General features: G+C 40.1%; 1 protein-coding gene across 2 annotated transcripts in view; it reads right to left on the reverse strand.

The window, feature by feature from the left end:
• Positions 1 to 24,985, reverse strand: part of LOC126161688 (uncharacterized) — a 475,857-nt gene that overhangs the window by 60,225 nt on the left and 390,647 nt on the right. For both annotated transcript variants that reach the window (XM_049917704.1, XM_049917703.1), the window contains exons 5-6: positions 6,855 to 6,996; positions 2,179 to 2,275 (exon numbers count right to left, since the gene is read on the reverse strand). In XM_049917704.1, coding sequence (XP_049773661.1) covers positions 2,179 to 2,275; positions 6,855 to 6,996 — 239 coding nt within the window. The remainder of the gene's footprint in view (positions 1 to 2,178; positions 2,276 to 6,854; positions 6,997 to 24,985) is intronic.

Raw genomic sequence — 24,985 nt, forward strand, 5'->3', positions numbered from 1 at the left:
TTCAACATTTAACTTAGTTTCCCATAGACCTGTTACATGCAAACTTCACTGTCATATTCAATATTGACCTCAATAGAGACAATATTTTTGTCAACTGCAATGAATCCTCCAGTCTTGTCACAGGTATCTCCAACACCGTCTCCTTCCCACTCCCTCTCCCCCCCCAACTACCTGTACACTCCAACAAGCTACACTACACAGCCTCCAGCCCCTTCCTCTCCCTGCCATATGCTTCCTTCTTACCCCTCCCCCCCCCCCCCCCCGCCCCCGCCCCCCAATGGATTGTTGCTCCCATCAAGTACAGTTAGAACTCGTCAAAGTGGCCAGGGACAGTGGTCATGTGTGTGTGAGTTGTGCCTGTGTAAATGTGTGTGTGTGTGCTTTCTACTTCAGAAGAGAGCCTTTTGACAGAAAGTTAAAATGTACAGAAGTCGTTCTGTAATGCCTGTCTGCAACTGAACGTCTCCCATATATGGTGAGTGGCAATCTACCCTTTTCACAATACTGTTGTTATTCAATTCTGGACTTTCCATTGTTTGATATTGCCTCCACAGTTATATAAAAGACACTATGTGATCAAAAGTATCCGAACACCTGGCTGAAAATGACTTAGAAGTTCGTGATGTCCTCCATCTGTAATGCTCGAATTCAGTATGGTGCTGGCCCACCCTTAGCCTTGGTGACAGATACCACTCTTGCAGGCATAATTTCAATCAGGTGCTATAAGGTTTCTTGGGGAACGGCAGCCCATTCTTCATGGAGTGCTGCACTGAGGAGAGGTATCAATGTCAGTCAGTGAGGCTTGGCATGAAGTCAGTGTTCCAAAACATCCCATGGTGTTCCATAGGATTCAGGTCAGGGCTCTGTTCAGGCCAGTCCATTACAGGGATGTTATTGTTGTGTAACCACACTGCCACAGGCCATGCATTATGAGCAGGTGCTCTATCGTGTTGAAAGATGCAATCACCATCCCCGAATTGCTCTTCAACAGTGGGAAGCAAGAAGGTGCTTAAAACATCAATGTAGGCCTGTGCTGTGATAGTGCCACACAAAACAAGGGGTGCAAACCCCCTCATGAAAAACACGACCACACCATAACACCAACACCTCCAAATTTTACTGTTGGCACCACACAAGCTGCAGATGACATTCACTGAACATTCTCCATACCCACAGCCTGCCATCAGATCGCCACATTGTGTACCATGATTCATCACTCCAAACAATGTTTTTTCACTGTTCAATCGTCCAATGTTTATGCTCCATACACCAAGTGAGACAGTGTTTGGCATTTACTGGCATGATGTGGTCTTATGAGCAGCCGCACTACCATGAAATCCAATTTTTCTCACCTCCTGCCTAACTGTCATAGTATTTGCAGTGGATCCTGATGCAGTTTGGAATTCCTGTGTGATGGTCTGGATAGATGTCTGCCTATTACACATTACCACCCTCTTCAATTTTAGGCAGTCTCTTGTCAGTCAACAGACGAGGTCGGCCTGTATGCTTTTGTGCTGTATGTGTCCCTTCATGTTTCTACTTCACTATCACATTGGAAACAATCGACCTAGGGATGTTTAGGAGTGCAGAAATTATCATGTACAGAGGTATGACAGAAGTGACACTCAATCACCTGTTCAAAGTCCGTGAGTTCTGTGGAGTGCCCCATTCTGCTCTCTCACGATGTTTAATGACTACTGAGGTCACTGACATGGGGTACCTGGCAGAATGTGGCAGTACAATGCACCTAATGTGAAAAACATATGTTTTTGGGGGTGTTAGGATACCTTTAATCACATAGGGTAGCTAGGGTTCATCACCTACTGCTAGTTTAATGTTTATGTGATTACATTGGTATTTTCTCACAAAATAGTAACCTACCTATGTCTGTAAGACAGGTACTAATTTACAAAGCACTACTACTTGTCATGTTGTGTTTTTGTAAACATTAGTACCAGTCATGAAACTAAGAGGAATTTACAGTCCTTGGATCTTTATAACCAGATAGTATAGAAGTGGTGGCTAATGAGAAATGTTCTTAAATTTGCTTTGAATTAGGAAGAATACTTCTTTCAGATATTAATAAACTGCTTATTTAAGTGACAGCTATTAAACTGGAAAAGTAGGACATATTATCATTATCATTATTATTATTATTACTATTACTATTATCATTACCATTCTTGAAAATATCATATTGCTTTCTGGAACACCATTGCCTTCCAATGAGTCAAAATAATGCAGAATGCTCTTGAGTTTTGCCTTCTGACTGGTTCTGAAAAATCATCAGTTAAACATTATATCATTCGTAATAATATCTTTTCAAACTGAGTTAAACATAATTATCATACATAACACTGACAAGTTCTTATGTGTTTTAAGTTCCATATAAAAATTCCAACGAGACAAGCTATAGATGACAGCTATAGACTTTGGTACAAAAATGCAAATACACATTTACAAATACTTATGGCTACATGAAGCAATGTAGGACATTAGTCTTCTTCTTCTTCTTCCTGAAATGTTTCTGCTTATTAGGGCATTGGCAAAGTCTCTTAAAATCTTCCATTTTCTTCCACAGTTTAACATTCAGCATTTCCTCTGGTTGGAGTCCTCTCCAATTCACATCCTCCTTCTACTGTACTTAAAGAACATTTCTTTAACATCATTCTCCATTAATTCATTCATCAAGTAAAATTCATGCTTTTGTAGCCAAGTTTCAAAGACTTTTTAAAACTTGTGTAAGAGTTTGCATAAATTTCCTTTGTTATAAATTAATCAATTATTTATGCAAAGGCTGGGGACCATCATTATGTAAAGTAATCTGAACTGACTTCTGCAATTCTCTCTCAGAGATAAACTTAGAATACATCTAATGGGTTTTTCTGGCATTAGAAAACGATGCATTTCCCCACAGAGCAGGGTAAAAGGTTCTTACTGACATTTCGTGCTGGAAAATGAAATGAGTATATGGCATCGTTGGCCGGGATGCTCCATACGGGAAAGTTCGGCCGCCAAGTGGAAGTCTTATTTCAGTCGACACCACATTGGGCAACTTGCGCACTGGTGATGAGGATGAAATGATGATGAGGACAGCACTACAACTGGTCCCTGAGCGGAGAAAAGCTCCCACCCAGCCGGGAATTGAGCCCGGGCCCACTTACATGGGAGGCGAGCATGTTACCACCCAGCTAAGCATGTGGACAATTCATGCTTATTTATGTAACAAAAATAGTACTTTTGCTAGTTTGCTGCTTAAGTAGTTTATTTGTCTGACCCATGACAGCATTTTATCATTCTCAAGTCAAAGTAACTTCACATTCTTAATTTCAGACTTGGCATTAGTTGCTCTGAGATTAAAATACAATTCTTCAGTTTTTGTTTTCTTAATGAACAGTTGGTTGGCTGGTTATCAGTGATCAGTCATCTCATTTATTTCTTTGTTGTCATTTTGAGCAATTTGCAAATTTTCAACTGTTGTTATCAGCATGATTTCAATGACATTCTCATATGGTGTATGACTTGAGGAATAATTTGTACAAACAATTAAGAGAAAGGGTCAAAAAATCAGCCCATGTGAGATTCCATATTTTATTTTCAACAACTATGAGGTCTGATTATTTGCATATGCTTGTTGTAGCCTGTCAGAGAAATAGGTTCAAAATAAATTTAATGACTTACCTCTTACTTACCTCTTATGCTACAGTGAGCTAACTTTTTATTATAGTCTCTTATGACATGGAGTCAAGTCTATAAGCATAGTGATTTGTCTCTTTTCAATGCCTTTGTGCCCCATTTCTTTGAAATGGCTTACATGTACCCTTGACAACATCCATGCAATATTTATTGTCAACAGATGGATAAATAAAATAAACAATAAATAAATAAATAAATTGATTTTATGTTGCTTTTATTACTGACAGATTTATTCTAAAGCCAAATTGGTTTGCATTCAGTAACCCATTATTTTCAAAATAGCCATATATTTGTTTTGGTGTACAGCTTTCTGTTATTTTTTAAACAAGCAAAACAATTTAGATTCCATCAGAATCCAAAACTTCATTACAAACCCTACATAATGACCAATAAGGAAATTATTTTTACTGATAGTTTTGTGATTGCTCATTTCATCCCAAGTTCACTAATGTTATTAAACACTAATACCATTAGGGTGTAAATATAAGAACACATAAGTGTAAAGAATCCTCAAGTTCCTGAAGAGGCTTAACTGCAAGATGGTTCAGTTATTAACCTTACACACTATCCTTACTGCATACTTGTGTAGGACAAGTTCCTTTTTGATCTTAGCTATATTATCCCATAAGATTATGCTATAGGGCAGTCTTCGGTGAATTTGCTCAAACTCTACTAGCAATCCCATCAGCAGGTCAAAAGAATGAGAGAGTTTTATACACACAAATCAGGCAGAAATGAATTTTTTGGACAGCTTATCTACACACTGTTGCCTCCTCAGATTATTATGAATCTAGATGCTTAGGAACCTCATACATAGAGCTTCATTCAGAGTGTGCCCATTGATGTTTGCTTCTTGTAGCTGTAAGATTTTTAACTAGAATTACTTAGGACGAATTTCTGTAAGATTAAAGGTTAAGCTGATTGCTACAGGGTGTTTCAAAAATGGCCGGTATATTTGAAACGGCAATAAAAACTAAACGAGCAGCGATAGAAATACACCGTTTGTTGCAATATGCTTGGGACAACAGTACATTTTCAGGCGGACAAACTTTCGAAATTACGGTAGTTACAATGTTCAACAACAGATGGCGCTGCAAGTTATGTGAAAGATATAGAAGACAACACAGTCTGTGGGTGCGCCATTCTTACGTCGTCTTTCTGCTGTAAGCGTGTGCTGTTCACAACGTGCAAGTGTGCTGTAGACAACATGGTTTATTCCTTAGAACAGAGGATTTTTCTGGTGTTGGAATTCCACCGCCTAGAACACAGTGTTGTTGCAACAAGATGAAGTTTTCAACGGAGGTTTAATGTAACCAAAGGACCGAAAAGCGATACAATAAAGGATCTGTTTGAAAAACTTCAACGGACTGGGAACGTGACGGATGAACGTGCTGGAAAGGTAGGGCGACCGCGTACGGCAACCACAGAGGGCAACGCGCAGCTAGTGCAGCAGGTGATCCAACAGCGGCCTCAGGTTTCCGTTCGGCGAGTTGCAGCTGCGGTCCAAATGATGCCAATGTCCACGTATCGTCTCATGCGCCAGAGTTTACACCTCTATCCATACAAAATTCAAACGCGGCAACCCCTCAGCGCCGCTACCATTGCTGCACGAGAGACATTCGCTAACGATATAGTGCACAGGATTGATGACGGCGATATGCATGTGGGCAGCATTTGGTTTACTGATGAAGCTTATTTTTACCTGGACAGCTTCGTCAATAAACAGAACTGGCGCATATGGGGAACCGAAAATCCCCATGTTGCAGTCCCATCGTCCCTGCATCCTCAAAAAGTACTGGTCTGGGCCGCCATTTCTTCCAAAGGAATCATTGGCCCATTTTTCAGATCCGAAACGATTACTGCATCATGCTATCTGGACATTCTTCGTGAATTTGTGGCGGTACAAACTGCCTTAGACAACACTGCGAACACCTCGTGGTTTATGCAAGATGGTGCTCGGCCACACTGCACGGCTGACGTCTTTAATTTCCTGAATGAATATTTCGATGATCGTGTGATTGCTTTGGGCTATCCGAAACATACAGGAGGCGGCGTGGATTGGCCTCCCTATTCACCAGACATGAGCCCCTGTGACTTCTTTCTGTGGGGACACGTGAAAGACCAGGTGTACCGCCAGAATCCAGAAACAATTGAACAGCTGAAGCAGTACATCTCATCTGCATGTGAAGCCATTCCGCCAGATACGTTGTCATAGGTTTCGGGTAATTTCATTCAGAGACTATGCCATATTATTGCTACGCATGGTGGACATGTGGAAAATACCGTACTATGGAGTTTCCCAGACCGCAGCGCCATCAGTTGTTGAAAATTGTAACTACTGTAATTTCGAAAGTTTGTCTGCCTGCAAATGTACTGTTGTCCCAAGCATATTGCAACAAACAGTGTATTTCTATCGCTGCTCGTTTAGTTTTTATTGCCGTTTCAAATATACCGGTCATTTTTGAAACACCCTGTATAAACTTGTATCATTCCTCTCTAGGCTGTGTTTAGTGTGGATGTGTTTGAGCCCTTTATCAGTGTACTTGTGTCATCAGCAACCATTACAGTTTTTGAAGCTTTCTTTGATCTTCCAGGAAAAGTATCCATGTAAATGAAAGTAAGCTGTAGAAGTTCCTTCCAGGCATCTCTATTCCACAGAAGAATTTTTATTTAAAAACTTTCAGTTTACTTACAGCAAAAGTGTTATATAGTCGGTTGTGTTGTTAATAGGTGTTACTACTTCACTGTTGTAGAAAATACTCCTTGGCTCACTGACTGATTCTAAAGTTAACTCAACGATGATACTACAAAGTCAGCCTCTGACTTTAGTACTTTGGTTGAAGTGTTCTCTAAACTAGTACAGATATGCCTATTGCTTTTCAGTGACTCAATGATTTTTTGTGGGCTCTTTAAAAATTGATTCTTCAATATTGATGTTTGGGGTGAAGTATGGAAAACCTCTCTGTAGATCTGTTGGGTCTGATTTCAGCATCTCATTTCTGTTTCTCTCTTTCAGTTATTGTTAAGGAGAATTCTGTCATCCTTGAGGATGGCAGAATTACAAATGAAATAACACATGGAAATTTTGTTTGCTCATAGCAAGCTCTATTTTCAGATATTTTTTCTAAAATATTATTAAAATATAATATGATACTTACTTGTTTAAGTGCTTGAAAAAGTGAGTGAAATTAGAATCTTGCAGAGTGGGATGGGTTTTGCTAGTCCTCTTTGGAAATGTTGAGAAGAATGCATGTGCAAGTAGTGATGCCACAAAGTTACGGTCCAGTTCCACTCTGTCCGCTAGAACAGAAAGCAATAAAGGGGACTTTAAACAACAGCATTACATAGGGTGCTAAGTCTAACTTACTTTCACAAATATACAAAATATATATTCATTCAGTCACAGCTGGTAGTTACAGAAACAACCTCTACAGGAACTTTTTGCTTTTATTTCATTTATTCTCTTAGTTTTCTTGAGATAGTTCGAGTTCATTGTCAGAAATGCTACATTTACAAATCACTAATATTAATAAATCTCTTAAATTTTGTAAGCATATAATAAATTCACTGTAAACAGCTCAGTTGAAAGATGATGAATGATTAATTTATCTTTAATGTAGGAAAAGATGGATTGCTACTTACCATAAAGAAGACACATTAAGTTGTAGACAGGTACAATTAAAAGACACAGACATTCTGGCCCAAGCTGCTGGAGATGGCGGTCATGGATGCGTGAGGTGTGCTTGCTTGTGTAAATGAATGATGCGTGTTACTCTTTTACTGACAAAGGCTGTGGCTGAAAGTTTGTGTGTAAGTGTCTTTCAGTTGTGCCTGTCTGAACTTAATGTGTCATCTCTATGGTAAGTAGCAATCTATTTTTTCCTACATTGATGATATTCCTACATGTAGTTTCCATTATGTGAGTATTTTATCTTTACTTCATATTCTATGCAGATATTATCTTACAGCCAGTCACAGTCTATTAATTCAGCCATTACAACAATTACTTTCACATGTATGAACTGATTCCTAGTCATATATGTCAGCATGAAATTCAGTGCTGCACATTCACAAGCACAATGTGGGATAAGGAAGACAGGAAGTAGTGTAAAGTGAATGAAATTCAGTGCTACATATACACAGGCACAACATGGGATAAGGAGGACAAGAAGTTTCTTCAATTTTTCTTTCTTTGTCTAGAAAAACATTGGAGATGTATCTAAGAGCTTCATTTTGTGCCTAAGCATAAGTGACACTCAGAAATGGTTACTCAACAGTAACAACAAACTTGGCCACATACCAGCAACCTCCAGTGTACTCGGAGCTGCATCTAGCACTCCAGTATTTCCATCATTTAGTGTGTAGTAACACTCATCTCCTATAACCCATTTTTTAATGACTGGGTGACAGACTGCCTTGCATAAGTCACAAATGATAACATTTGGAGAATTGAAAACAGGTTGTATAACTGAAAAATTGCTATCAGAGAAGCACATACATTAAAACATATATGTTAATTATTACTCTCCATTTTTAATCAAATGAGGAGATTAAAACATTTCTCAGTACATGTCAGAGCATGTGCCCTGAGTTGAAGACTGGTTGCATATTGGTTGTTTCAAGCAAGCAGATGAATGCCATACACTTTGTACACATATACAGGGCGTTTCAAAGCCTTTGCATCATTCATATAGTGGTGATTGATCACATTATGGGGAACAAGTTTTGCTGATGATTACTGGTGCTTGACTTCATTTTATTGTATTCATTACCCCAGGGATGATGAGATTTCAGCAAAGTAGCTGGTTCTATTAACCAGGTATGCTGCATCTGCACACTACCTTACCACAGTAAACTGACAGAATGATTCTCAGCTAGAAAACCTCAGAAATGAATGTGTCTAAACTGGATCATAGGCAATACACATTCCTTATGAATGTCACAGAGTACATGTGGTCTGCCAGCTCTCAGCGGAATAATTAATAATAAATGATGGCTAGTGTTACTGGGAAGTGTCAGAGAGCATTTTGTGTCTAACAAAAGTTGTTCCCCATGCTGTGATCTACCACCCATAGATGTCTGATGTGAAGACTTTGAAACATTCTGTATGTTCCTAATCCTTTCAGTGAGGAACCACATGTCCTCTAGTCAGATAAAAGTTATCCACTTTGGGGCAGGCGGGGTTGACTGGGGTGAAGACAGATGCTCAACACATCGTAAACATGTCAGTCAGATGCTGATGGCCTCTGTTGTCTCTGGTCAGGCTACAGGGTCATGCCCTGACAAGAGCTGTATGATTTTGGAATCTTGATACAGTGCATGTCAGGCAACTTGAAGTCATTTGGGATTTTCTTGTTTATTTACAACATGCTCCATTACAATACTTGTATGTAATATGTATTGTATGTATTGTGTGTGTGTGTGTGTGTGTGTGTGTGTGTGTGTGTGTGTGTGTGTGTGTGTGTGTGTGTGTGTTTGTGTGTGTGTGTGTGTGTGTGTGTGTAGGTGTGTGTCAGGGGTGGTGGGGGCATAGTGTAACAGTTTGTATTGTAAGATGAGGACGATGATGATGATGAGACAAGAAGAGAGTGAAACCTGGTGCCAGCACATAGCCTGCTCCTCACAAATAGCACCAAGGAAGCTGCACAAGCTTAACATCCCCATCTGATGGATGGATCATCATCAACAGTGTCACATGTCCTCACTTCTTGAGACATTGCAGAGAGGTTTGGTATTTAAACCAACACATTGGTGCAAAGTCTAGTGATCAGGAACTTTATGCCACCACCTCTCCTCCCCTTGTCCGCAAAAGACTGGCACTGAAAATTTTTTCAACCATCAGGATTTGAACCATCTAACCTTGGGTTGAGTGATACCACAGAAGTATGTGTTAAGAGACGTCAGCCACAGAGGCAGGTAGTCATTTGGGGTTGTACCATCAAACAATGGCAATAATAGCCCCTCCGACTGAGGCTCTCATCAGCTCAGTTACACTTACATGGACAATAACAAAGTCAACTAGCAAATCACAGAAGTTAATCATCCACAAAATACTGTCAGTGAATGATGATGGAGGCTCAAGATACAGGAAACGAGACAGTCTAAGACAAGGAAAATCAGTGAGTAAGTGAAAACAAGAGTCCTTCTTCTAAGTGAAATCCTTTTAATTGCTTTGTCTCCCCTCTTCTGTGCCTTCTCATAAATCAATGTTTGTCAGTTTTGTGTCATTGGTCAGAAGTAATCTTAATTCCAACAGAGGTGGAGGCTGCTGTTCCATATCAAGTTTTGTAACTCCTCACAGCTTATCAGCAATTATCTCTTTTGTGCTGTAGCCTGACATAAACTACTAAAGAAGGTCATTGGCATGAGCCTTGTAGCATATGGAGCCCAAGATCAAAGCTAAGCTCATGGTCAAAATCTGAAAGTGAATGTTACGTTTGCAAATAACATGAGCTCAAATCAATACCAATGAGTAAAACCAGAACTGTCTTAAACAGTGCAGAGATCCAAGTCCAGGTCCAGAGAGCAAGGTAACAGTTGTACTTGCTAACCAGTGTACAGAGACTTCAGTAAAGATATGTGATCTGCTAATCCACTTACAGATTTGAAAATTTATCTCTTGAAGAGTTATCCTGGTGTGATGTGTGCTACAGCCTCTGGGGTAATGGTACCTGAAAGTACAAGCAACTGAAAGCAGAACCTTGTGACCACTGATCTCCATATTACCTAGATGCAGGATTCTGGTCTGTGACCATAAAAGTTCAGCATACCTGCAGATTCTTGTCAGCTGCAAACCTGCCATACTGTAGTTAGCCATAAAATTGTGATTGGTCTTTGGGTGATTAGGAATTATTTTCTTATTATCAATACTGGTTATAAACTTCTATGTCATCAGCTGGAACAACATCTGAAACAGGGACCAGTCAGCTGTGAACAATATTACAGTTCTACACATACATCCGTAGTCTGCAAACAACCATGAGCTGCATGGCAGAGGGTACATCGCATTGTACTAGTTATAGGGTTTCTTACAGTTCCATTCACAAATGGAGTGTGGGAAAAATGATTGTTTGAATACTTCCATGGGTGCAGTAATTATTCTAATCTTATCTTCATAATCCCTATTTGAGCAATACATAGGAGGTTGTAGTATATTCCTAAAGTAATCATTTAAAGCTGATTCTTGAAACTTTGTTAATAGTCTTTCTTGGGATAATTTACATCTATCTTCAAGAGCCTTCCAGTTCCGTTCCTTCAGTATCTCTGTGACACTCTCCCACAGATTAAACAACCTGTGACCATTCGCGTTGCCCTTCTATGTAGGTATATGTTAAGTCATAGTTGGTAAGGGCTCCACACACTTGAGCAATATTCTAGAACTGGTCACACAAGTGATTTACAAGCAATCTCCTTTGTAGGTTGATTGCACTTCCCCAGTATTCTACCAACAAACCAAAGTCTTTACCCAAGGCTGAATCTATGTGATCATTCCATTTTATATCCCCACATAGTGTTAAATCCAGGTATTTGTATGAGTTGGCCAATTACAACCGTGACTCATTGATATTATAGTCACAGAATAGTACATTTTTGGTTTTGTGAAGTGCAAAATTTTACATTTCTGAGCATTTAGAGCAAGTTCTCAATCTCTGCACCATGTTGAAATCTTATCAAGACCTGACTGAATATTTATGCAACTTCACTCGGATAGTACTTCATTACAGACAACTGCATCATCTGCAAAAAGCCTGATTTTACTATTAATATTGTCTCCGTGTCATTCATATACAATATGAACAGCAAGGGTTCCAACACATTTCCCTGGAGAACACCTGAAGTTACTTCTACATCTGTTGATGACTCTCCATCTGAGCTAACATGCTGTGTCCACCCTATCACCAAAAAGTCCTCAATTCAGTTACAAATTTCACTTGATACCACATACGATGGTTCTTTTGGCAATAAGCATAGGTGCTGCATTAAGTCAAATGCTTTTTGGAAATCAAGAAATACTGCATCTACTTGGTTGCCTTGATCCAAAGCTTTTAGTACGTCATATGAGAAAAATGCAAGTTGGGTTGCACATGATCTATGCTTTCAAAATTCATGCTGGTTTGCACTGAGAAGATCATTCTATTCAAGATACCTCATTATTTTTGAGCTCAGAATATTTTTCAAGATTCTACAACAAATCAATGTCAAGGATACTGGATGGTTGTTTTGTGGATCACTTATACTACCTTTCATTTTCCAAGCAGTTTTTTGTTCGAGGGATCTACAATAGATTACAGTTAGAAGATGGCTAACTCAGCTGCAAATTCAGTATAGAATCTGACAGGAGTTCTATCAGGGCCTGGAGCTTTGTTCAGTTTTAACGATTTCTGCTGTTTGGGCTTACTTCATTTGGATGTGCTCACATAAACAAAAAATAATATATACTTTTTGTAGCTCCATCACATAAATGTGGATGCAGGACTGTGGCTGATCAATGACTTGTAGGAAAAAGTTGCCAACAGCCGTAATTCTTCCTATTTTTCATTTTTAATTATTATTATTTAAGCAACTGGTTTCAATGCTTCATTTGTGTCATCTTCAGGTTTAAATAACAAAAAAAAAAAAAATTGTAGGACAAATTACGGCTGTTAGTATCCTTCTTCTATGAGAAAATAATCTACACTTCTTCACACAAGCTATAAATTTTACAATATCTCTTGTGGCAGTGTTCCTGCAAATGGTAACAGAAAATTTAGAGCTCCAGGAATATGTTGTGTGCAATATCTCTACTGTGCAGACCCTGCAGAAAATTGACAGCTATTTGTAACATTATTCCGGGAATTCATAATCTATCACCTTGTAGGTCTGCACGTATATATTGTATGTACACATATATTGTACCAAGAAATGCAAATAATTTTCCTGAAAACTCGATATTTTATGTTCTCTTGAGAGAAACACATTGTTGCACTTATAATGTTTTTACGGTGTTATACTGAGTATCAACGTAAAAGTTGCAGGCAATGCATCACTCCAGATATGTTGCTAAGAATGTAAAAATGTATTTCGCTTTAGACTGAGAAGATGCCTATGAAAAGTTTAATATAAATTTTTAGTTAATGAGAAGTTATTTTTTTTTTACTTCATTTGCAATGTTTAACGTCAGTTGAGGCATGTCTGAGCACAAGGTGTCGGTATTTTCGGTGGGCACTGATATTGTTAGAGACGCCTGATTTTACAAATTATATGTACTTTGGCTAATACGAGGCGTGTTTTTTTTATGTAAGTACCGTTTTAAAATTAAAAAGAGACGTGCTAAGATATGTCAGTAATTTTATGTTTACATGAAAGCCTGTACCTTAATCTACGCACTGACGCCATTACAGTCTGATTCTTCCTTGTTTACGCTGTGTACTGAGTGTTTTAAAGTGCCTCCGATAATCGTGAGTCCCGCCGACTGTGAAGTATGGGCTGTTATTTCTTAGTGCTAAAGGCCTAAATGCGATCGATATTCATTGTGAGATCCGTGCAGTTTACGTAGAAAACATTATGAGTGATGGAATGGTGAGAAAGTGGGTGAGAGTATTTAAAGATGGCCGCACAAATGTGCATGTCAACAACGGAGTGGGCGTCCTTCGGTCGTTAATGAAAGTTTGGTGCAGGAAGTGGACAATAAGGTGAGAGAAAACACACGCTTTACGATTTCCTCCTTGCGGGATGACTTTCCTAATGTTTCTCATAGTGTTTTGTATGGAATTATAACCGAGCACTTGAATTACCGAAAATTGTGCGCACGTTGGGTACCGAAAATGTTGACGGATGTGCACAAAACCAAACAATTAGACAGTGCATTGACTTTCCTTGAGCAGTGTTACGGGCGATGAAACATGGGTAGCCTACGTCACACCAGAATCAAAGAAACAGTCCATGGAAACTGAGCAAGGGCATCATTTTGCTGGACAATGCCTATCCGCATGTGGAGAATCAGACCAAAGATCTCATCACATCTTTTCGATGGGAAACTCTAGATCATCCTCCGTACAGCCCCGATCTTGCTCCCAGTGACTATCATCTGTTCCTGCGCTTGAAGAAACACCTGGGTGGTCAGCGTCTTCAAGACGATGACGAAGTCAAAACAGTGCTGGTGCAGTGGTTATCAAGTCAGGCGGCAGACTTCGATGAGGAGGGTATTCAAGAACTGGTACAACGTTATCATAAGTGCCTCAATATTGACGGAAATTATGTAGAAAAGTAGATTAAGGTACAGGCTTTCATGTAAAAATAAAATTATTGAGATATCTTAGCACATCTTTTTTTAATTTCAAAACGGTACTTACTTAAAAAACACACCTCGTATATCATCTAATTTATCAATTTTCACTGCACCTCACAGTATTATTTTGCATGAAAATGGAATGAACGACGAAAGCATAAGTGAGAACAAAGCAGAACCAATTTCCTGATCTGCCATAGAATACTCATGTTTTGAAACAACAACAGCTGAGCTATCACAATTTTTTAAGATACTGTAGTTTTGAAAACAATTATGTTTGTTCTTTTCCATAAACCTGGAGCGTCTAAAGTAACAGATTCATGTATTTCATATTTTGTACCCACCAAGTTGTTGCTATACAAAGGTTGAATCACCTAAAACTTTCTACTGATGCTGGAATGGAAAGTGCTAACGATGGGCGGTTTTCAGACTGGACTGGTAGGCAGGGGCGCGCATTGTTAGCCAACAAACAGTTTTTAATAATACGTACACAGTTTATTTTTTGCGTAAACAAACTTTTTTAAATGGAGCAATGCTCATTGACATTAACAAACTAAAATGAGGGTAAATTAGAATGTCAGTGGTGTTTGTTGGAGGGTTCTAGTACGAGTCGTTTACGGTATATTGTATTTTGAAGAGTTCCGACATCGACACTTGCACAATACCTGTGGTAGCGTACACTAAAGAACAACATAAGTGAGTACGCTAGTTATGTGGATTCTGACCAGTAACGAGCAACTGACCGTTACAAGTTGAGTTCAAATGACCACCGGCAGCGGCAATACACGCCCCGAGCCTGGTATGAAAGACTTGCACATGTGGCAGCATTTCAGTGGAGACGTCCGCACAGCGTGCAGTAATACGTCGTTGCATATAATCGGGTGTAATTAGTGTAACATTGTAGACAGTGTCTTTCATTTCCCCAAAGAAAGAAGCCTGCAGGCGTCAAATCCGGGGAACTGGCCGGCCAAGGCGCATGTCCCCTGCGTCCAATCCAACAATTTGGACAGTGGCGGCTGTTGTGTAAGAGCACGTGAACACCCTACCTTTTGACACCTTGCGGATTTATTGGTTATTTTACTATGAATGCTGTTAAACACAACATAGATGAATCTGAAATACACGGCTATGTATGCTATATTGTTTTGCTACATTGCCATTTCTCTAAACCTATGAAATTTGGCAACAGTGTCGCGAGCACACCTTAAGTTGTGCACGTTTTAAGGAGCTTTTGCGCATGCACAACTGGCGTGACGTAATTGCCTTACGGGCCAAATACAAACGCATTTGATAAACAACTTGCACGGTTCACGGCGTGCACAGCTAGCCCCAGGCACTCAGCTACAAATTTATGTCAGTGCCACCAGGCAGTAGCACACTGCAACAGACGTTTGCTTAACGTAAATCGCGCTAGATGGTAGCACACTCATCTCATATGCCAATTCACTCACTGCATAGTAAAATTAGATTGGACATCGGTATTTTTTGACATTACGAGAGAGATAAATTATATTAAGTTTTTTGATTTTATCACACAGTAATCCTCTTGAGGTGGTGAGAAACACAAAGCAAATCAACGTCGATATATTCATGCATCTGGCATCTGTTGATGATGTCGTGGGTTTGGTTTATCTGTGCAGTAGGCCCATATTGTACACATAAACTTCCATGAAAAGCTGTCTCACTGATTTCTCTGATGTTAACCTAAATGTGGGATCGAAGGTGGTGTGCTTTTGGTCATTGTGATTCTCAGAACTTCATCTGCATTCTAGCCAAGTGCCCATGTTGGTAGACAGTACTACTTGAATTTAATCATTTCCATGAATGACAGTTTTTGTTTGGAGTTGGTTGTTCCGTTGAAACTGTTTTAAGTGCTAACAGAAAAGAAAATTACCAGGAAAATTTAATCGCAAAGGAACTAAGGCCTCCCAGAAAAAGTGATGGAATCAAATAAGCATGTCTACAAGCGAACATTTAACAAAGAAGTGTAAAATGAGTGTAAGGTGTTGACTGTAAATGAGACATGTAAGAATGTCTCATTTTCAGCCCAGAAGCTAATTCGTTAACAAATGACTGTGTTAGGGATCTTGTACAATTCTCTGAAAAAAAAATAAAGAAACAAAAAAACTCCCACTTACTCAAAAATGCGAAAAGGAGAATAACGAAACTATACTTTATTACGTACAAAACAAGAAAATTCCACAAAAACAGTACTTTCTTTTCTCAGAGAAGTTATGCATATTGTTATTATTATCATTATTATTCTTTCTTTTCTCAGACGTTATGCCTGGTCAAAAATAAAAGTGACGCAGACCTTGATCAAGTGTGACTTCCTTTTAACTGTACAGAATATGTTATATTGCATTTAGGAACTTTCGGGTGATTGAACATGTATCAATAATTGCGGATTTCTGTAGTTGTATATATAAGTTTGGATGTAGCTGTATTTCATTGATGTACTGGTGGATATTGTGTAGTATGACTCCTGTAGTTGATAGTATAATTGGTATAATGTCAACTTTATCCTGATACCACATGTCCTTGACTTCCTCAGCCAGTTGGATGTATTTTTCAATTTTTCATCCTGTTTTCTTTTGTATATTTGTTGTATTGTGTATGGATGTTTCGATTAGTTGTGTTAATTTCTTCTTTTTATTGGTGAGTATGATGTCAGGTTTGTTATGTGGTGTTGTTTTATCTGTTATAATGGTTCTGTTCCAGTATAATTTGTATTCACCATTCTCCAGTACATTTTGTGGTGCATACTTGTATGTGGGAACGTGTTGTTTTATTAGTTTATGTTTTATGGCAAGCTGGTGATGTATTATTTTTGCTACATTGTCATGTCTTCTGGGGTATTCTGTATTTGCTAGTATTGTACATCCGCTTGTGATGTGATCTACTGTTTCTATTTGTTGTTTGCAAAGTCTGCATTTATCTGTTGTGGTATTGGGATCTTTAATAATATGCTTGCTGTAATATCTGGTGTTTATTGTTTGATCCTGTATTGCAATCATGAATCCTTCCGTCTCACTGTATATATTGCCTTTTCTTAGCCATGTGTTGGATGCGTCTTGATCGATGTGTTAGATGATACGCGTGCTTGCCATGTAGTATTTTCTTTTTCCAATTTACTTTCTTCGTATCTGTTGATGTTATGTGATCTAGAGGGTTGTAGAAGTGGTTATGAAATTGCAGTGGTGTAGCCGATGTATTTATATGAGTGATTGCTTTGTGTATTTTGCTAGTTTCTGCTCGTTCTAGAAAGAATTTTCTTAAATTGTCTACCTGTCCATAACGTAGGTTTTTTATGTCGATAAATCCCCTTCCTCCTTCCTTTCTGCTTAATGTGAATCTTTCTGTTGCTGAATGTATGTGATGTATTCTATATTTGTGGCATTGTGATCGTGTAAGTGTATTGAGTGCTTCTAGGTCTGTGTTACTCCATTTCACTACTCCAAATGAGTAGGTCAATATTGGTATAGAATAAGTATTTATAGCTTTTCTCTTGTTTCTTGCTGTCAATTCTGTTTTCAGTATTCTTGTTAGTCTTTGTCTATCTTTTTCTTTTCCCGGGCCTCCACGGGGATTATTATTATTATTATTATTATTATTATTATTATTATTATTATTATTATTATTACTATTATTGGCAGTGGATATAGTTGTATAAATACGCTGATAAGCAAAACGGTTATACAGCAGATGCTATTAATTTCAGTCCCTCATATTTATCTGAATCTGAAAATTTGTTAACTACTCATGAGTCGCCACTGGATTTGGAAACAATTAGTGAAGACATTCTGTAGTACTTCGTGCACTATTGGCTGGACAGACATCGAGTCGGTATCACAGGTTCCTCATAATCTGCAGAACGTCTTCTGGCATCCATGGAAGGTGGTCTGTTACGAGACTGCGATCCTTGTGTGTGTTCGGTGTTCCATCTATAAATAACCTAATGGTTCACTATCCCGTACCACACTTTTACACTCCATGGACGCTGATGTTCCACCTGACGAATCTAATGGCAACTGTAAACAAATCAGTAGCGCATGTTTCGGCGGTTTATTTACCTGGCCATGATTGGTAAACGTGGCTTCAGCACTAAACAAGACACCCGTTACACGTACAGTATCCTATCTTAACGTCCATGTACGCAAGTTACCACGATTCTCATAATCGTTTCCACGTGATAGAGAGAGACGTGATACGTACGGAACCTATGACGACCAAGAATGCGTAGGGCACTTGCCTGATCAACTATTCCCTCGTGCGATTGCGCGGCAGCTAACATGCCGATCAACTGCAACGGAGCAAGAACATTAATTTCCCCCTCTTCTGTCGTCATTTGGTTCAAATGGCTCTGAGCACTATGGGACTTAACATCTGAGGTCATCAGTCCTCTGTAACTGAGAACTACTAAAACCTAACTAACCTAAGGACATTACACACATCCATGCCCGAGACAGGATTCGAACCTGCGACCGTAGCGGTCGCGTGGTTTCAGACTGAAGCGCCTAGAACCGCTCGGCCACACCGGCCGGCAGACCGAGTGTTTGTCACAGTAGAAACATATCCGTGCAGCTCTGTGAACACGGCTGTTGTCTTTAAAGACAGAATTGTACAAGCATACTGATTATGATGATGCAGAACAGTGGTCGTCAAACAGCGATCCGTATCAAGTATTCGTTCGGTCCCTGGATATCACCCATTTTGTAATAATATGCGTTCAACAACTAACAGCCGAATCGAAAAGTCAACTGACATTAAGAGCTTCTTAAAGAGAGCATTGTTCTGCTCAATAGCAAACAAACATACTTAGAGAGACAGTAAGGGGTAATTCATGATGCGCCTAATTTTAATTAATGTCGGTGATTTCGGTCGTGACCTAAGTAAATTTCGCCCGCCCGGTTAGCCGTGCGGTCCAACGCACTGCTTTCCGGGCGGGAAGGCGTGCCGGTCCCCGGCACGAATCCGCCCGGCGGATTAGAGTCGAGGTCCGGTGTGCCGGCAAGCCTGTGGATGGTTTTTAAGGAGGTTTTCCATCTGCCTCGACGAATGCGGGCTGGTTCCCCTTATTCTGCCTCAGCTACACTACGTCGGCTATTGCTGCGTGAACACTTTCTACACGTACGTGTACACCATAATCTACCACGCAAACATTTGAGGTACACTCGTCTGGTATGAGACGTTCCCGGGGGGGAGGGGGTGGGGGTGTCCAATGGGGGCCGAACTGCACAATAACCCTGGGTTCGGTGTGGGGCGGTGGTGGGGTGAGTGGACTGCTGTAGCCTGTTGGGCGGTTGTGAACCACTGAGGGCTACGGGGGGGACGAAGCCTCTCCGTCGTTTCTAGGTCCCCAATTCCATACAATACAATACAATACAAGTAAAGTTCGCCACTTACCCCAGGGGCAGGTAGGTAAGTAGAGCTGCCATTTCAGGATTGGAGGATGTGAGAGGGAATGTTTTATTGTTTGTCTCTCTATACAGACAACACACTGGTATGTGCGACTCGCACCGATCAGCTGCTATTGTATAATTTTTGACATTGAAGTAACAAGCACTCATGAATGCGGATTGAAATGCCGTACTTATTTGTAGCAAGGGACATTAAATTAATTAGCGCTGTTGTAATAAAATCCAGTCAACAAAAGAAACATGACATTCAAAATACACTGACGGAAAAAAATTGCAAAACAGCAAATAATAATTAATGCAGAGTGATGAAATTTTAGAAATACATTTGTTTAGGTAACACATTTATGTGATTAACATTGCAAGATCACATGTTTATGTAAGCGCGAGATAAGCCGTTGCAAAATGAAATGCTGGTCTACATCTACATCTAAATCTACATGATTACTCTGCAATTCACATTTAAGTGCTTGGCAGAGGGTTCATCGAACCACAATCATACTATCTCTCTACCATTCCACTCCCGAACAGCGCGCGGGAAAAACGAACACCTAAACCTTTCTGTTCAAGCTCTGATTTTTCTTATTTTATTTTGATGATCATTCCTACCTATGTAGGTTGGGCTCAACAAAATATTTTCGCATTCGGAAGAGAAAGTTGGTGACTGAAATTTCGTAAATAGATCTCGCCGCGACGAAAAACGTCTTTGCTTTAATGACTTCCATCCCAACTCGCGTATCATATCTGCCACACTCTCTCCCCTATTACGTGATAATAGAAAACGAGCTGCCCTTTTTTGCACCCTTTCGATGTCCTCCGTCAATCCCACCTGGTAAGGATCCCACACCGCGCAGCAATATTCTAACAGAGGACGAACGAGTGTAGTGTAAGCTGTCTCTTTAGTGGACTTGTTGCATCTTGTAAGTGTCCTGCCAATGAAACGCAACCTTTGGCTCGCCTTCCTCACAATATTATCTATGTGGTCTTTCCAACTGAAGTTGTTCGTAATTTTAACACCCAGGTACTTAGTTGAATTGACAGCCTTGAGAATTGTACTATTTATCGAGTAATCGAATTCAAACGTATTTCTTTTGGAACTCATGTGGATCACTTCACACTTTTCCTTATTTAGCGTCAACTGCCACTTGCCACACCATACAGCAATCTCTTCTTTAATAACAGGTGTAGCCACCAGGAAAGTGGAAGGTGACCACGAGAAAAAGATTGAATATCTAACGAAAGGATAACGTTCTACGAGACGGACCACGGAATGTCAGAATTTTGCACGTGATAGGTAAGCAAGACAATCTGAAAAGTGAAGATATAGTGAGGTGGTCAGTGAAGTGAAAGGGAAAGAAGAGGATTTATGGTCAGATGAGTATAGGGTAATATCAACAGCAGCAGAAAATGGTATAACGAGAGAACGATTCGTTATCAGTTGAATAGGGCAGAGAGTGAGTTACTGTGAGGAGTTCAGTGATAGGGTTGTTCTCATCATAATCGACAGTAAACCAACACCGACAGCAATAGTTTAGGTGTACAGGCCGGGAGATACGGGAAGATACCAGTTAGATTACATCACGGACAGGCGGAGATACTGGATTGTAAGGAGTACCCAGGAGACACAGATCATAATTTAGTAGTGATGGAGAGTAGATTGAATTTTAAAAGACGAGTCAGGGAGAATCAATGCACAAAGAAGTGGGATACGGAAATACTAAGAAGTGAGGAGATACGCTTGAAGTTCTCTGAGACTATAGATATTGTGATAAGGAATAGCTCAGTAGGCAGTTCAGTTTAAGAGGAATAGACATCTCTAAAGAGGGCAATAACAGAAGTTGGAAAGAAAAACGTAAGTACAAAGACGATAACTGCAAAGAAACCGTTGGTAACACAAGAAATACTTAAGTTGATCGATGAAACAAGGAAACACAAAAATGTTCAGGGAAATTCAACAATATAGAAATACAAGTCACTTAGGAATGAAATAAATAGGAAGTACAGAGAACCTAAGGAGAAATGGCTGCAAGACTATTGAAGAAATTGAAAAAGAAATGATTGTCGGAGGGACTGACTCAGCAATAGAAAAGTCAAAACAATCTTTGGTGAAATTAAAAACGAAGGGCGTTAACATTAAGGATGCAATGGCAATTCCACTGTTAAATGCAAAGGAGAGAGCGGATAGGTGGAAAGAGTACATTGAAGCCCTCTATGAGGAGGAAGACTTACCTTATAACGTGATAGGAGATGAAACAGGAGACGATGTAGAAGAGTTAGGGGATTCAGTTCTAGAATTAAAATTTAAGAGAGCGTTGGAAGACTTAATATCGAATAGGGCAGTAGGGATCGATAACATTCCATCAGAATTTCTAATATCATTCGAGGAAGTGGCAAAAAAAAAAAAACCGACTGTTGATGTTGTTGTGTAGAATGTATGAGTTTGGTGATATAAAATCTGATTTTCAGATAAACGTCATCCACACAATTCGCAAGATTACAAGAGGTGGCAAATGCGAGAATTCTCGACCACCTTAACAGCTCGTGCATCCAAGTTGCTGGCAAGAATAATACACAAAAGAATGAAAAAGAAACTTGAGGAAGTGCTAAATGAGGATCAATTTGCGTTTAGCACGGATAAAGGCACCAGAGAGGCAATTCTGACTTTGCAGTTGATAATGCAAGCAAGACTGAAGAAAAATCAAGACACCATCATAAGATACTTCGACCTGGAAAAAGTGTTCGACAATGATGAATGGTGCAAGATGTTCGATTCTCTGAGAAAAATAGTGGTACGCTTTAGGGAAATGCAATGTGAACCAAGAGGGAGCAATAACGCTGGGAGACGAAGAACGCAGTCTCTGACTAAAAAGTGTGTAAGATAGGTATGTAGTCTTTCGTCCTCCACTGTTCAATCTACACACCGATGAAGCTATGATGGAAATAAAGGTTTGAAAGTAAAATTAAAATTCAAGGTGAAAGGCTATCAGTGACAAGATTCGCTGCTGACAGTGCTATCCTGAGTGAAAGTGAAGAAGAATTACAGGATCTGATGAGTGGAATGAACAGTCTAATGAATACAGAACACTAATGAGTACAGAATATGGATTGATAGTAAATCGAAGAAAGACGAAAGTAGTGAGAAGTAGGAGAAATGAGAACAGCGAGAAACTTAACATCAGGGTGGGTGATCACGTAGCAGATGAAGCTAAGAAATTCTGCAAAATAGGCACCAAAATAACCCATGACAGTCGGAGAAAGGAGGACATCAAGAGCAGACTAGCAATGGCAAAAAGGTCATTCCTGGCCAAGAGAAGTCTACTAGTATCAACCGTAAGCTTTTATTTGAGAAAGAAATTCCTGAGATATTTTTGGAGCGCGGCATTGTGTGGTAGTGAGGCATGGACTGTGGGAAAATCAGAGAAGAAGCGAATCGAAGTATTTGAGATGTGGTGTTATAGAAAAATGTTGAAAGTCAGGTGGACTGATAAGACGAGGAATTAAGGGGTTCTCAAGAGAATCGGCAAGGAAAGGAAGGTGTAGAAAACACTGACAAGAAGAAGGGACAGGATGGTAGGATATCTGTTAAGACACCATGGAACAACTTACATGGTACTAGAGGGAGCTGTAGAGGATAAAGCTGTAGAGGAAAACAGAAACAGGAATACATTCACCAACCACCAAATAAATGAGGACGTAGTTTGCAAGTGCTGCTTTGAGATGAAGAGGTTGTCACAGGAGAGGAATCCGTGGCGGGCCGTATCAAAACCAACCGAAAGACTGATGACAAAATAATTTGATTCAGCGCGACGTGGCATGGATTCAACAAGTCGTTGGAAGCGTCCTGCAGAAATATTGAGCCGTGCTGCCTCTATGCACGGCTGTCCATGTTTGCGAAAGTGTTCATGATGCACGATTTTGTATATGGATTGATCTCTTGATTATGTACTATAAATGTTCAATGGGGTTCATGTCGGGCGATCTGGGTGGCCAAATCACTCGCTCAAATTGTCCGGAATGTTCTTCAAACCAATTACGAACAGCTGTGGACAGTGAGACGCCGCATTGTCATCCATAAAAATTCCATCGTTGTTTGGGAACAAGAAATCTATGAATGGCTGCAAATAGTCTCCAGGTATCCGAACATAACCAATTCCAATCAATGACCGGTGAATTGGTCCAGAGGACACAGTTCATTCCATGTAAACACAGTTCATAACATTATGGAGCCCCCACCAGCTTGCACAGTGCCTTGTTGACAATTTGGGTCCATGGCTGTACGGGGCCTGAGATACACTCGACCCCCACCATCAGCTCTTACGAACTAATATCGGGGCTTATCTGACCTGGACACGGTTTTCCAGTCGTCTAGCGTCCAACTGAATTTATAGCGAGCCCAGGAGAGGCGATGTCGTGCTGTTAGCAAAGGCACTCACGTCGGTCATCTGCTGCCATAGCCAATTAACTCCATACTTCGCCGTACTGTTCTAACGGATACATTCATCGTGCGCCCTACAATGATTTCTGCAACTACTTCATGCAGTACTGCTCGTCTGCTAGCACTGACTACTCTATGCAAACGCCGCTGCTCTCGGTCGTTAGATGAAGGCCGTCAGCCGCTGCATTGTCCATTATGAGAGGCAATGCCTGAAATTTGATATTCTTGGCACTTTCTTCACACTGTGTCCCAATCGTCTAGCTCCAACTACCGTTCGCCTTCAAACTCTGTTAATTTCCGTCGTGTGACCACAATAACGTTGTACACCTATTTAACACAAATCTTCCGAGTGCAAATGGCAGCTCCTCCAATGCACTGATCTTTTATATGTGATTCTACCGCCGTCTCTATATGTGGAAATCGCTATCCCATGGCTTTTGTCACCTCAGCGCAAATATAGGGACAATTACTGTTATTCATCAGTTATTCATCCACCCACAGAAAAAAGAGAACAGTCGACACGATGTGTTCCAAATACTTCTGACTTTGAACAAACATTACAGTAGCGTGTGTGTACGGCGAGAGGGACGGGGGGGGGGGGGGGGGTGGGGGGGGGTTTGCAGCCAGCTTACAGCTTACCATTCCCTAAGTCTATAGAAGGCTCACAAGATAATTTAATTTATGCAGATTACCAGTTAATAATAAGACTTTCCCTGGGTCATATGACTGCCTCGTACCAGTTCTTTACCGTCTACTGCGGGCGACCAGTATTTTGCCGGTCGCTGTTCTAGGCGCTTCAGTCCGGAACCGCGTTGCTGCTACGGTCGCAGGTTCGAATCTTGCCTCGGGCATGGATGTGTGTAATGTCCTTATGTTAGTTAGCCTTAAGTAGTTCTAAGTCTAGAGGACTGATGACCTCAGATGTAAAGTCCCATAGTGCTTAGAGCCATTTTGAACCAGCATTTTGTCCCAGTAGGTTGTTTACGATGACTTACATCTTAGTCTGGTTATTGATAGACTGTTTGTTGAAGGGGACTGCGGCCTTGATGGTCGACAATCAATCTTGGAGGGAAGAGGTAGATTTTCGCTGCCGAAAACTGCATTGCTTCTGTTTCTGATTGTTATTCTACGCTTCGTTATTGCGTACAATACACTGAAGTGGCAAACGTC

The sequence above is a fragment of the Schistocerca cancellata genome, chromosome 2 (genome assembly GCF_023864275.1).
Source record: "Schistocerca cancellata isolate TAMUIC-IGC-003103 chromosome 2, iqSchCanc2.1, whole genome shotgun sequence".
Lineage (NCBI taxonomy): Eukaryota > Metazoa > Arthropoda > Insecta > Orthoptera > Acrididae > Schistocerca > Schistocerca cancellata.